This window comes from Urocampus carinirostris, chromosome 3 (assembly GCF_059441175.1).
Source record: "Urocampus carinirostris isolate Australia breed hairy pipefish chromosome 3, RoL_Ucar_1.0, whole genome shotgun sequence".
Classification (NCBI taxonomy): domain Eukaryota; kingdom Metazoa; phylum Chordata; class Actinopteri; order Syngnathiformes; family Syngnathidae; genus Urocampus; species Urocampus carinirostris.
The window spans coordinates 63486784-63499535 of NC_142351.1; the positions used below are offsets into that span (position 1 = coordinate 63486784).

Consider the following 12752-nt stretch of genomic DNA (forward strand, 5'->3'; position numbering starts at 1 on the left):
TTGCCGATTTGACATTTATTCACTATCAAGCTAAGTGCCCTCATAAAGATACATTACCTTGCTTTTACACTGTAATGTCATCGAGAGTTTACACAGTAGAGGAGTTTATCACCTACATGTTGCTTTGAGCCCTAATCAGCAACTAAAAATGAAACTGGAAAAAAAATTGACAAAATAAAAATTATATTCAACGTGCAAGAGCACTCAACACACAGAGATGAGTGCTAACGGAGAGGTCTCAACTATGATAGCCTGCGCCACTCGCTTCTCCTTTTGAATACAAGAGGGATGTTGCTGAGGCCATTGATTGATATTTCTGCAGCTCCGCGAAAGAAAAAATAATAACACGGCAGAATTGGGTGAAACGGTAATAGTGTAATGGATAAAATACATAACTTTTTTCTGGGGGGTTCAGAAGCGGTTCGATGCAACATATAAAAAAAGAAAAAGAAAAGGTCATGTGACCTGTAATGGAGTTTCAGCGCCACTCGAGTTTCAATGTGTGTCCGGTATATGTACAAGTGTCCTGTCCCCGTCTGCAGCTGTGCCAATTCCCTTGCAACTCTACCGCGCGAACACCCGAGTGAACCTTGAAAAACAAAATAAAGATTGGTTTCGTCCTGTTAAGGCCCGAACACACCCGCTCATAACAAAGACCATCTGTTAATCCCTCCCCCCTGTCCTCTCTTAGGCGGGTTTCTTGGAGCTCAGCGAATGGTGTATCTGACGTATGGCACTTCCACGTCTTCGTCCGACAAGTCGTTGCAGCACAGCTCGAAGACCAGCGCTTTGACGTACTTGCCCAGTTTCTTCTTGGACACCTTGGTCACAATCTCAGTCATCCTAGAGGAGAGGTGATTATACATTACAGGGGTGGCTAACACACGGCTCTAGAGCCACATGCGGCTTTTGGCCAATAGGAATGCAGCTCTTTGCCTCATCATATTTTCTATATACTGTGGCTCGTTGCCTTGTTACATGTTTAGTTTTTTTTCTGTGTATTGAGGGTGGACACTTTCCTTAAAATCAACACAAGAACAATACTTGTTGTATTAAAAGGAGAGGAGTGTGTTATGGAAAATAATAGGTTTTTAATTGTGTGTGTGTGTGTGTGTGTGTGCGTCATGGCAAGTCAGTGCGTGGTGTGGCTCTTTGACACAGTTAAAAAATTTCGGCTCTTTTTGTCAAACTTGTTACCCACCTCTGATATATTAAATTTAAAATATTTGATTCAGAGTAGCGTTAGGATCTTAAATCCAGGCCCAAATTGAAATTTGGGTCGGGCCTAAAATGGCAAAGGTTACTTTAGGTTCAGGCTGAGCCTTTCTTGCTTACTTTTTTGTTTTAACTCACCCACCAGCTATTGAACCAATGTGACATCAGTTATCGGTTCAATACCCATCAGCTTGATAATTTGTGAACATCCCTAATCAAAACAGTTGGTAACTAATTTAATAATCAGTTGTAAGAGCTCTTCTGCAAACCTTGAGTTTAACACCCCGGAAGTCCCAATACTGTACATCAAGAGTAATGTATTCTATAAAAATATGTTGATAGGAGGTACTCACGGCAGATCAAGCCTCTCTTTGAGCTTAGCAGCAGGCATGAAGAACGAGTAGAGCATGGACACACCCTGAGAAAGCATGGTGATCTCCAACTTATGGTCATTCTTAAAAGTAGAGAACACATTTGTACGATTGAGCATTTGTAGAAAATAGGCATCAATCAAGGCATACTTTGAAATAGTCGAGGAACTGCCGCAGTGTCATCTCCCCACTGGATTGCAAACCGGCCACCTCAAAGCGATCCCATAGAGTCCACTCAATCTCATAGTACTGTAAGAGAAGGAAAAAACAATTAATAATCGTAATCATGTCCGACCTAAACGCCAACTGCAGGCGGGGAAATCATCTCCTCAGCACACACCGACACTGTCAGCGTGAGAAGGTCAGTTGAACGCACTTGCATCCAAACAGATGAACTGCTGATGCATCAGTATTAGCATGGCTGGGTCATCATGGGAGATCATTACAGTTAAGATTTTTGTTTTAACTTGCAGTGTAATATTTCACCTCTAAAGGTCATTGTAGCTTAGAATGGAGCTGAAGCTTGTGCATTTGAAGACAACAAAAACACAAAGGAAACTACTTGGTAAAAATGAGAAGTCTATACTTCCATATTTTTGTGTAAGGATAAAAATCTTGACTTGCGATATGACATAAAAGCTTGTGTTGTACCCTGCCAGTGACGAAAAAACAAACAAAAAAACAACAACAAAAAACAGCTGAATACACCGGAAGTGGCTGAAAAGAGACAATAGCTTGAGTTGGGCAGAGCATTTGTTGGTGGCTAACGTTCTGAGCTAGCTGGAAGGCTAAGAAGAAGACCAAAAAAGATCTCAAGAACAAATCAGTTTTTGTCGAGCTTTGGGACCATGAGTCACAGCACTCAATGGCGTGGGTGTTAAGGCAAGGGAAAGCGTGGAAAGAAAATGTCAATAACGCAGGAATCTCAGATCTCAATCTCAGCGACATTAGTCACACTGAAGCAGGAGAATCTAACAACAGCTGCTAACAGCAAACCAGCTAAGTGGATCATTTAAAAACAGTTGCGGGGCAAAAACCTGCAACGCGCCTGAATTACTGGACTCCGAGACATTCGCATTTATGACCAGCTGTGGAAGTTGATTGGGACCGAAAGACAAACCATAAGCAGAAGATGATGGGACTGGGTAACCATCAGATGCAAGTTTCAGCAGTCAGAAGTTAAGTAGCTTTTAAGTTAAAATAACCCCCTGGACAAGCTACCTTTGCATAATGGTCATTAGATCTATGGGCTTCCATTGTAAGTAAGATGGCAACCAGACCTGTCAGCTTCACGTTATGTAATATCATTAACTTATTTAATGCCAGACTTTCCCTAAAATGGAAAGTGTCGATACCAGCCAAATTTAGCAAATGTGACAATTTTTTCTGTAGCTATATTGGCATAGGACACATTGAAAGCTCAAGCCCTCATCTTTTTGTAAAAAGAAAAAAACTTTCAATTTAGTGCTTAGTAATTTTAATTTTTTTGCATTTGTGATACCTCCAATATCTTAACTATGCTTTTCATAATTCACAAGAGCACTTTGGTTGCAAAAAGAAAAAAAACATTTCATTGCATGAACACTTGACTTCTGCACGAACTTTTCAGCGCCAAATGTTTTAGGTTAAATGATTACATGACTTCGATCACAAATGGCGATTGAAGACATGGACAATGACTTAAGAAACTTTGTCATCTTCTTAGAAAGAATAAATGAAGCGTTAACGATCTGTACTTATCCATATGTCCGCTTGTGTCACCTCACCGCCCCGCATACTAGCCATATGGGCTGCCTACAAGCGGTCATACGGTAGCTACCGAAATTGAAACTAGGCAGTGACGGCATCTTGATGTGTGGACAAAAATCTGATCAAATAAATTTCTGCCATCAAAGGGTGTTTTTTCTTACCAAGCCTTTCCCAAAGGCTTGATCCTTTGTGATGAGCTGCGCCAAAGCTTTGAGAACATTTTTTTCCCAAACAAAACACATAATTCATGTTTTGGCACTCACGGACAATGTTTCTGAAAACAAATTTATTATGGCACTGAATGAGTAGATTATTTCTGAAGCTAAAATTTATGAAAATAGTACAAGCGTGTTTGCTAATTTTTTGAATCAATGATGTTTCATTTTATGAAGTACTTTTACACTGCTATTTATTGCTATAAAATACATTCATGTAAAAAAAAAGAAGAAAAAAGTGGAGCAGTCTCACCTTGTGCCTGGGAGCGGCAATGGGCTCGGAGAAGGCAAAAAACGGTAGTGACAGATTCATAAAACCGTTCTTGAAGGACTCCAGCTTTTTATGCCCCTGGACAATTTTGATAAGCTCGAGGCAGACCAGACCGACCACTGCCGAAGTGGTCGTGGCGATAGCGGGAATAATCTTCCCAGCTATGAGTTTGCTCTGGAAAGTGAATAAAAATGGATGACAACTCAGTGTGCAGATACAAAGCAGAGTTGTGACAGTTTTGCTCACATTATGCCTGTCAGTTGGTGGGATGTCATAGTTTTCTGCTCTCAAGTTGGAGGCGGCTACGATGAAGTCCATGTGAAAGTTTGTATCATCATCCTTATGAAAGGGAGCATTGATATGAAGAAAAAGCGACTGATAAATAGATCAACTAAAAAAAGCAGGGTCCACGTCTACCTTTTCAAAGTCTATAGCGCAGAGTTTGAAGTGAGAAGACTCCGGTGTAGGCAGCAGGACTTTCAGCTCCTCTAGCCTAGAGTCATCTGCTGGAATAATTACATTGGAAAAAAAAAAACTTGACGTTAAGGGCGGGCCAATGTGGTCTCGATTTTACCACAGTATGTTTATATGTGAAGTGAAAAGAGATATATTCAATAGCTTATGATTGATATTGACCTCACAGCAGTAAATATTGTTATTATCCATGATTTCATGTTCATTATGTGTATTGTCTATTGATAACCTTGTAACATCTATTGCAGCCTGGTCATCCTGGAAGGGGTATAACCTCATGTGGGGCACCTAATCAACTTTTCTTCCTCAATGTAATAGTGGTCTGCACAGTCCTTTTTGAGACTTCTTTTGATTCAAGGCTATACAAATAAACATGACTTCACCACTTTTTAATAAACATTTTTCAATTTACTAATTTTCCTTACATTTGAATATCAAGTTGACCCTAGTTTACCCTAAAAAGCCATGTCCAATCTCATTGCATACAATGTTTCACCATGTTGATATCAATGACATTAAAGAAAATTCAATTCACTGCCTTTAATCTACCAAGAGGGATTATTATATGGGGGACTTATTCTCTGGTGAGACAACAGTATGTCACAAAATTGAGTTCACCCCTCACATTTCTGAAGATATTTCATCAATATTTGGTTAAAAAACACTGAAGATTTTCCCACGAAAGGAGACTTGTACCCCATGTGCAAAAATTATATAGTTCCCCCCCTTCTTAATTATGAAATTTTGGGCAGGGGTGATGAATAATCTGGAAAATTAATTATATTTGGAGATCAAATAAAGGCACAAAGAAAACCCAAATAATATGAAATAAATGCATTACAAATGTCAACTCAAGAAAATGGGGTTGAAAACAATTTAAAAACAATTCTAAAATTCTTGTAATTTTTATGAGATCATAATCTCATTGAATGTCTAATCGATCCAATATCATATGGCCAAACCCTATTCGACGTTGATGTTTCAAATCATTGCCACTCACCAACTGAAGAGTTACTATTCTGTAGCTCTTGATCAGAGACATGAATCTTCACCCCTGACCGTGGCGTGAAAGTAGGCACCTTGACATCTTGTAAGAGTTTGACAACAGTTGCACGGTCACGGCAACTCTCAATGCCGTACGTCTGAGCATACAAGTTAGCTGCGGCCATAACGTAGTCTATATGCAGATCCTGACAGACAAAATAGTCTCTTATTAAAAAGGTGCAAAGTCCGTCTCGAGGCTGGACAAGACAATGACAGATTGGTACCCACATTGCTCGTGCTGAATTCGAGGGGGTGAGGACACCTCTTTGGGCCAGACCAAAAGGGGGCCCCAGAGCTGGTTAGCTAAAATCCAGAAATGCAATACAATAAATGTTGAATAAAAAATGTTTTTAAAAAAATGAAGCCACAATACTTTTTTTCTTCTTAAAAACGCAATGCCTTTTTGGCCTCCATACAGTTGAATGAATGAATACCTGATCTGGGGGGAAGTTGTGCAATAGCTGCCGAATGTTGTTGCTGTATTGGCACTGCCAGTGGTTACGTGCCCATGCTACGCAGTCGGCAAAAGTGTGGGGGCAGTCTGTGACCAGACTTTTGTAAACGGCCTCCAGCAACTCAGTAGACTGCCCTCCTGGAAGTTTCAAGGTGCGCTCCATGAACTTTGGATCTCTGAAAGACAAAAAGAAGCAGCCACAATATTTTGGGAAAATATCCAAGCATTATCAAATAATTATAGTACACAATTACTTGAATCTAAAAATTATTAGATAAAGAAGCTGGATAATAATCAGGATGATCGCTAACAAACCAATAACTGCCAAATATAACGTCAAAGTTATCAGCGCAATAAAAAAAGACCTGATAATTCCTCACTGGATGCCAAGCTATACTATTCAATCAGTCAAAGCTACTGGTTAAAAAGTCTAAGCATTTATGTTCTTGAAGTAAAATATTTTGATTTTCTGTTGTAGTAGTAGCAGTAACCTTTTTTCTTAGCAAAGGCGTGTGTGATACTAATGTGTTCGACCATTTGTTTGGAAGTGAAATATTTTCACAAAATCCATGTATTATTTTTAAAAATATAGCATATAGTTAAAATGTTAGATAAGCAGCATGGGTCTCTAGAAGCAGGATTTTATAAATTATCAGCGGGAAAAAAAACGTTATGCATCCCTAATATTGGAAAATGCAATAATGAGCAATAATAGTAAAATATACCTATTACATTTTGATGTTATAAGTAAAAGGGATAAAAAAAGTGATGTAAACAAATACATTTTATTTTCAACACATGACTTGATCAGTCTTAATGGGCCAATTTGTAAATACAATCTGGAAGCTTCCATACTAGGGCTGTCGCAAATATGACATTCGTCTAATCAAGAATGTGGTTGACATTCGCAATTCCGAGTTTTTTTTCTCTCTACACCCTTTTTACCATCCTTAAGTAAAATATCAAGGGAATGACGTCAACGTGCAGCGATGCACACGCAGAATCAGACAAAACCAACACACTGTGTGTGGTCATCGTGGAAGGACAATTTTTGGTTTCAGAACCACTTCAGTATTTGACACATTCTGGGTTTACATTGAGCGACAGCGATAAGCCCCAAAATACTGAAAAAGTTGATTGCAAACTTTGGCTTGAAAAGGTCCCAGTGAAAGGTACAAACTCAACCAATCTCAAGCAGAATTTGGAGTCCAGGCACCTGGTACAATTGGCCAAAGGAAGAATAGCCAACAATCCATGAGTTGCAGCTTCTCAATTAGTTTTAAAAAAAGGAAAATATTGTTAATTTAACAATGATTTCTTGACCATTAAATTGCTCTTTGTCAAGAAGTAAATAAAATAATATATATGAATATAATAAATATGTATATGAAATATTGAGCTCTTACTAAAGTAGCATATAATGCAGGAGAGGAAAAAAAAATTGACCAAATATTCACCAACCATGATCATCTGTGTGACAATAGTCTCCAGAAATTATTAAGCCCCATTTTTTGAGAAGAATAAAGGTTGTTGCTGAGATTCAAACTTACGAGAGATACTGCAAGGCGTTCTCTGGCGGCTGCTTGAAAAGACCCTCGAATTCATCTCGGGCCCACTAAATTAGGCAAACAACAACCGCATCAATGATCGGCTCGACTCAAAGCACCTTCAGTGCAGCATACAAGCACATTCACTTACTTGCAGCGTGTGCTCAATGGCATTTGGGAAGTTCTTAAGTGTACAAATAGGAATGGACTTCTCGGGCGGATCCTGGCTGGAGCTGTACGACTCTGTAAGGAATGGGATCACCACCTGGACGTTGCCTTTGGTGCCCAGGGTCCCAGACTCTAGTAAAGGTTTACGGTAGTACACACACCTCCGATCCATGTACAAACCTAAAGAAAAACAATGATGGGTGAAAGGGCGAAAGGCAGTTTGTAAGGAAGATTATGACTACATACGAGCATCAACATTGTCCAGTGCATTGGCTACTCCGTCGAGATTTTCAAAGAAGTCGTCGTCGTAGACCCGCTCTGTGTCAGGGCCCACCCGGTTCTGGTGACCAGTGATCCTGATGGAAGGGTTCATCTGTTTGACTGCTGCTGCTGCGGTGTCGCTTTTCATTTTCTGTTGACCAGACAAAAACATGAGTAGGGAAGTAACGTGATCCGCTTGAAGACGAAGTTCACGCTTACTGTGACGTCTGATTGTCTGAAGAGGAATTGTCTGTTGAGATTAGACTTCTCGATGGTGTCCATGTCAGTTACAATGACTTCACCATCGCCGCCTGCCAGTCCAATCATGGCAAAGTTTTTCAGGAGCTCGCAACCGATAGCGCCGGCTCCAACCTAAGAGTCAAGCAAGAGCTAAAATTTTAATTCAACAATACAATGAACAAAGCGATTCAAAATGTTTTTTTTTTCTCAGTGGTTTTGTACACATATGACAAAACAATAAATACATCGAAATGAAGATTTGGGGGGTAAACCAAAAAACTATGTAACCCTCGACTGAAAGAACAAACCATTAACACAGAAATGCGTGGGTTTCCTCCGGGCACTCCGGTTTCCTCCCACATCCCAAAGACATGCATTTCAGGTGAATTGGCCGGTCCAAATTGTCCCTAGATGTGAATGAGGGAGCGAGCTGTCAGTCCCTGTGCGCCCTACGACTGGCTGGCAACCAGTTCAGGGTGTCCCCTGCCCACTGCCCGATGATTGCTGGGATGGGCTCCAGCACCCCCGCGACCCTACTGAGGATAAGCTGTGCAGCTAATGAGATGAGAATTATTCCAAACATTTAGCGCTGATTTTCCAAATAGGTGCAATATAAAATGATAGATTTGACATTGTGTTTCCTACCTTTATATAGACATAAATAAGCAGCCATGTCCTGCACAAACTTGCCTGGTAGACTGGCTTTTCATGGTTTGCCTCTCGTTTAATGTGTCGTAATCACAACAACTCAGTAGGACTGCACTATTAACTGATATCAACTCAATGTTGCGACGCAAAAAATGCGATAGTGTAATTGCAACACGGTGCATTTTTTAAAGGATTTATAGTGCATTTTTTCATTTTAGTAAAGGAGTGTTTGGCCAACTACAATTGACCTGATTCGGGTTTTAACAGCACCTGTCTGTCAATCACTGGCAAGATTTAATGGCACTAGCCAATATAGGCAAGGCAACGTTTGTGTGTGACTGAGGCTGGTGTGGGCCGCCAGTAGAACAATGGCCGTTTTGGACAATTGCCCACTATAACAAATGCAACAGCCCGTAGCTTTAGTAGCTTGTTATTGGGAAAATAAATCTATCAATTAAATAAGACTCTGGAGACTGTAAGAAGAGCGCAAAGAAATGCTGATCACCAGTGGATGTTGCGAATCATTTTTGCGTCTGGGAATTGACTGAGGCGGCGTCTGAAGAAAAAGCTAATTGCTAGGCTAACAATGCTTAACCCACCACTGCCGATCGTTGCTCATCACCAATGACAGATGCATTACCCAGGAAACAGATGACTTGGAGCTCCTACCCGTGGAAAACAGCTACATTTGTGACTATCTAACCTATCTGAAGATCTTTGAGAGTATATAACTGTAACAAAAATAACTAGTCTAACTATGTCAGCTTGAGGCAAGTTTGCATGTCACCATGTTTAAGTTCCCAAACAAACAGGGAGACTACCGTAAATTCCGGACTATAGAGCGCACCTGATTATAAGCCGCACCCACCACATTTTAAGAGGAAAACAGATTTTGTACTTACACAAGCCGTACCTGTAAATAAGCCGCATGCGCCCACATTAAAACATATAACACAATCGCAAAATTAGCCCAAACCCGGCTTGTAGTCCCGCGATTGTAACGGAATATAAAGTACACAGTCCAAAAACCACAGCCAGCAAAATGAATAGAAAATGATACCGGTACTTAAAGTTTGATGCAGACCTGCAGAGTCCGGGTACCCGTTGAAACTAATCCAAGGAAAAAAAGTCTATATTTCCAAAGGTAAGGGTGGGAAAAATATATATCCACTATTGTCCGCCGCGACAACAGGCCTCACTCACCTTTACCCCACTTCCCGTCAGCCCGTTTGCTCCGCCCCTCTTTTCTAATTTGCAAAACATATCAGAATAAGTGTCTCAAATAAATACATTACAAAAATATACAGGTGCAAATAAACATTATACATTGGTTACACATATTTAGAAAGAAAGACGGTACACCGAGAGAGTTTTCAAAGCTTTAATTATAATATTATAACTTTCATCCCAAACCGTGCATGTGAAGGGTAGCAAAACGCTACTAGCAACACGCTTGTAACACAGCAAACAGGTCTGTTAGAAAAAACATACCGTACTTGTAGAGACCACGGTAAACCGCCCTCATCTTCCTCCTTATAACTGACTTCATTAAAGTCATCATCCCCAGTATGGGAAAGAGACTGTCATATAGACGTCGTCCCACGCTCCCTTATTTAAAAACACACTAGCAACACGCTCGCAAGGTGAAGTTTAAGTGCAATAGCTCTGTTTCCTTTATCGGACTGCTCGTTTGCTTTTGGCTTGAAAGCTACGTCATGTGCCTTTCTTTTTGCAATTTGCATGATGAGGATATGTCTACGCTAATTTAATTTGTGCACAAGCTAAGAAGTTTCAGTCTTCCTCGGTGCATATACTCCACTGGTCTAAATCTTACCTTTTGTACTCGAGCGCCGCTGGCAGCAGTTAGAGAAATTACATAAATTGGCTGCATCACTAAATAAGCCGCAGGGTTGAAAGTTTGGGAAAAACGTAGCGGCTTATAGTCCGGAATTTACGGGATGTACTTTTCTTTTGAAACCAAAAATTGCATCGAAATTGCAATACAGGTCTAAACAAAAATCACAACAAGGCGTTTTACAAAATTGTGCAGCCCTAGTTCTCAGCAAAAAAAATATGCTGGTACAAAAACCACTGTTGCATTTCTAAACACCAAATTAGATACCATAAATAGCAATGTAATAGTAAAGACTCACCAGGAAGTAGCGTTGCTTGGCAAGCAAATCCTGCAACTTGGTGCCAAACACTGCAATCTGTCCGTCGTACCGACTATGCCTCTGGGAAAGGGGGGGAAAAAGTGCAAGTTAGCATGTCGCTGCAATCAGAATTTGTATTCATGTGGCGTCTGGTAACACATACAGGGGCACACTCTTCCTCTGTGAGTACAACTGTGTCATCTTCTGGCAGGCACTCCAATGCATCAAAGTACAGCCATTGCATTATGGGCATGAATTTTCCTGTGCATGCCTACAACGACAACAGAAGCAGTGAGGCAAAAATAACAATACAAATGGCCTGAAAGCAAAACAAACTTCAAACTTACCTTTATAACTTCCTGTGCAGCCAGACCACCAATGAATGCATTGACAGGGGCCAGGTCACCAGCAGAGGTATACGACAACTTTTTAATGAGTCCTTCGTCCAGTTTCTCCAACTTGGCTGATCCGGATTGAGTAGCGTTCACCTCCTTGGCCAATGCTAAAACTTCTTCGCCGTCATCCTGAAAGGAGGAGTTAAACAAGTTAGTGCTGCATCATAATGATGGATAAAGCAAACCCAAAGAAGCTTGGTAAGAAGAATAACCTGGTTCCAAGGTACAGGTAGACGATCGTTTTTCTTCTGGAAAGCATGAATGGCCTGGAAGCCCACATGCAATTGTCCTGGACGCTCAAACTTGCCAAAGTCTGTCATGATGAACTGTGGTTCAGCCATGGAGGAGGAAATGGATTTCTACAGCCAAGATGAATACAAGAAAAGTTCTTATACGAACAAAACAAACTGCTTGACAATACTCATTAGTAGTTTAGATCAGTAAAGTAGACCCCCGTGTCTCTCGATTGAGGTTTTCGTGTTAGGCTGTGGAATACAATGTTTGTTCAGCTCTTCATTACGACCATTTGCCAACTGTAGGACACCAATATCATGATTTGCGGCCCCCAAAATTAAAACATTGTGGTCTTCATGCATATGATCAGTTATGTGTCAAGACCCCTGTCTGCTATTGGCCAACATCATGCAGTTTACTGGCCTGCTATTGGTTTGTGTCCTTAAAATTAGATTAATTTTGTGTATATATTAGTTTTTATTATAACATTTTAACAAATACAGACTACAGTAGTAAAAAATGTTTTCTCCAGGCCGTAGAGACACCAAATATTTGATTCACATATTTTTCGGCCAATTGCAGGTTTTGTTTTGCCCCGCTTTAGCCTATGCGAGCCTGTAAATGCTAATAAAGACCCGCCTCCTCTACCTCCGAATAACCTTAGCCAATAGTGACCAACATAAATGACGATTGACACATTGGTTAGGAAATGAATCGGCAGTATATATATCCCAGCATACACCACGGACTACTTCGCCTATGGGGGAAATCTAGTCGGAGGCTGCTTGCCTTAGTTGCGAGACTTTGCAACCCAATATTGCTGCATATACTGGACTGTCTCAGAAAATTAGAATATTGTGATAAAGTTCTTTATTTTCTGTAATGCAATTAAAAAAACAAAAATGTCATACATTCTGGATTCATTACACATCAACTGAACTATTTCAAGCCTTTTATTATTTGAATATTGCTGATTTTGGCTTACAGCTGAAAAAAACTCAAAAATCCTATCTCAAAATATTAGAATACTTCCTCAGACCAAGTAAAAAAAATAATTTTATAACAGCAAAACTAAATCAAACATTTGAAAATGTCCATTGATGCACTCAGTACTTGGTTGGGAATCCTTTTGCACGGATTACTGCATCAATCCGGCGTGGCATGGAGGCAATCAGCCTGTGGCATTGCTGAGGTGTTATTGATCCCCAGGATGCTTCGATAGCGGCCTTCAGCTCATTTGCATTTGTAGGTCTGGTGTCTTTCATCTTCTTCTTAACTATACCCCACAAATTCTCGATGGGGTTCAGGTCAGG

The 12752-nt window shown here is 40.3% G+C and overlaps 1 protein-coding gene and 1 non-coding gene across 5 annotated transcripts in view; both read right to left on the reverse strand.

Moving 5' to 3' along the window:
* uba1 (ubiquitin-like modifier activating enzyme 1) overlaps nt 1–12752 on the reverse strand; it is a 23255-nt gene continuing 10503 nt past the window's right edge. For 3 of the 4 annotated variants that reach the window (XM_088332937.1, XM_088332936.1, XM_088332934.1), the window contains exons 10-26: nt 11418–11564; nt 11158–11334; nt 10974–11081; nt 10811–10891; nt 7989–8141; nt 7755–7920; nt 7492–7688; nt 7344–7408; nt 5774–5969; nt 5568–5642; nt 5296–5485; nt 4239–4327; nt 4068–4160; nt 3804–3995; nt 1737–1835; nt 1569–1669; nt 1–843 (exon numbers count right to left, since the gene is read on the reverse strand). In XM_088332937.1, the coding sequence (XP_088189063.1) occupies nt 708–843; nt 1569–1669; nt 1737–1835; nt 3804–3995; nt 4068–4160; nt 4239–4327; nt 5296–5485; nt 5568–5642; nt 5774–5969; nt 7344–7408; nt 7492–7688; nt 7755–7920; nt 7989–8141; nt 10811–10891; nt 10974–11081; nt 11158–11334; nt 11418–11564 (2265 nt within the window). In that variant the 3' untranslated portion in view covers nt 1–707. The remainder of the gene's footprint in view (nt 844–1568; nt 1670–1736; nt 1836–3803; nt 3996–4067; nt 4161–4238; nt 4328–5295; nt 5486–5567; nt 5643–5773; nt 5970–7343; nt 7409–7491; nt 7689–7754; nt 7921–7988; nt 8142–10810; nt 10892–10973; nt 11082–11157; nt 11335–11417; nt 11565–12752) is intronic. The other variant, XM_088332935.1, reaches the window with a different exon arrangement.
* On the reverse strand, nt 1923–2024 carry LOC148370416 (small nucleolar RNA U6-53/MBII-28). Its single transcript, XR_015850178.1, has one exon. It is a non-coding gene; the product is annotated as a small nucleolar RNA U6-53/MBII-28 (small nucleolar RNA).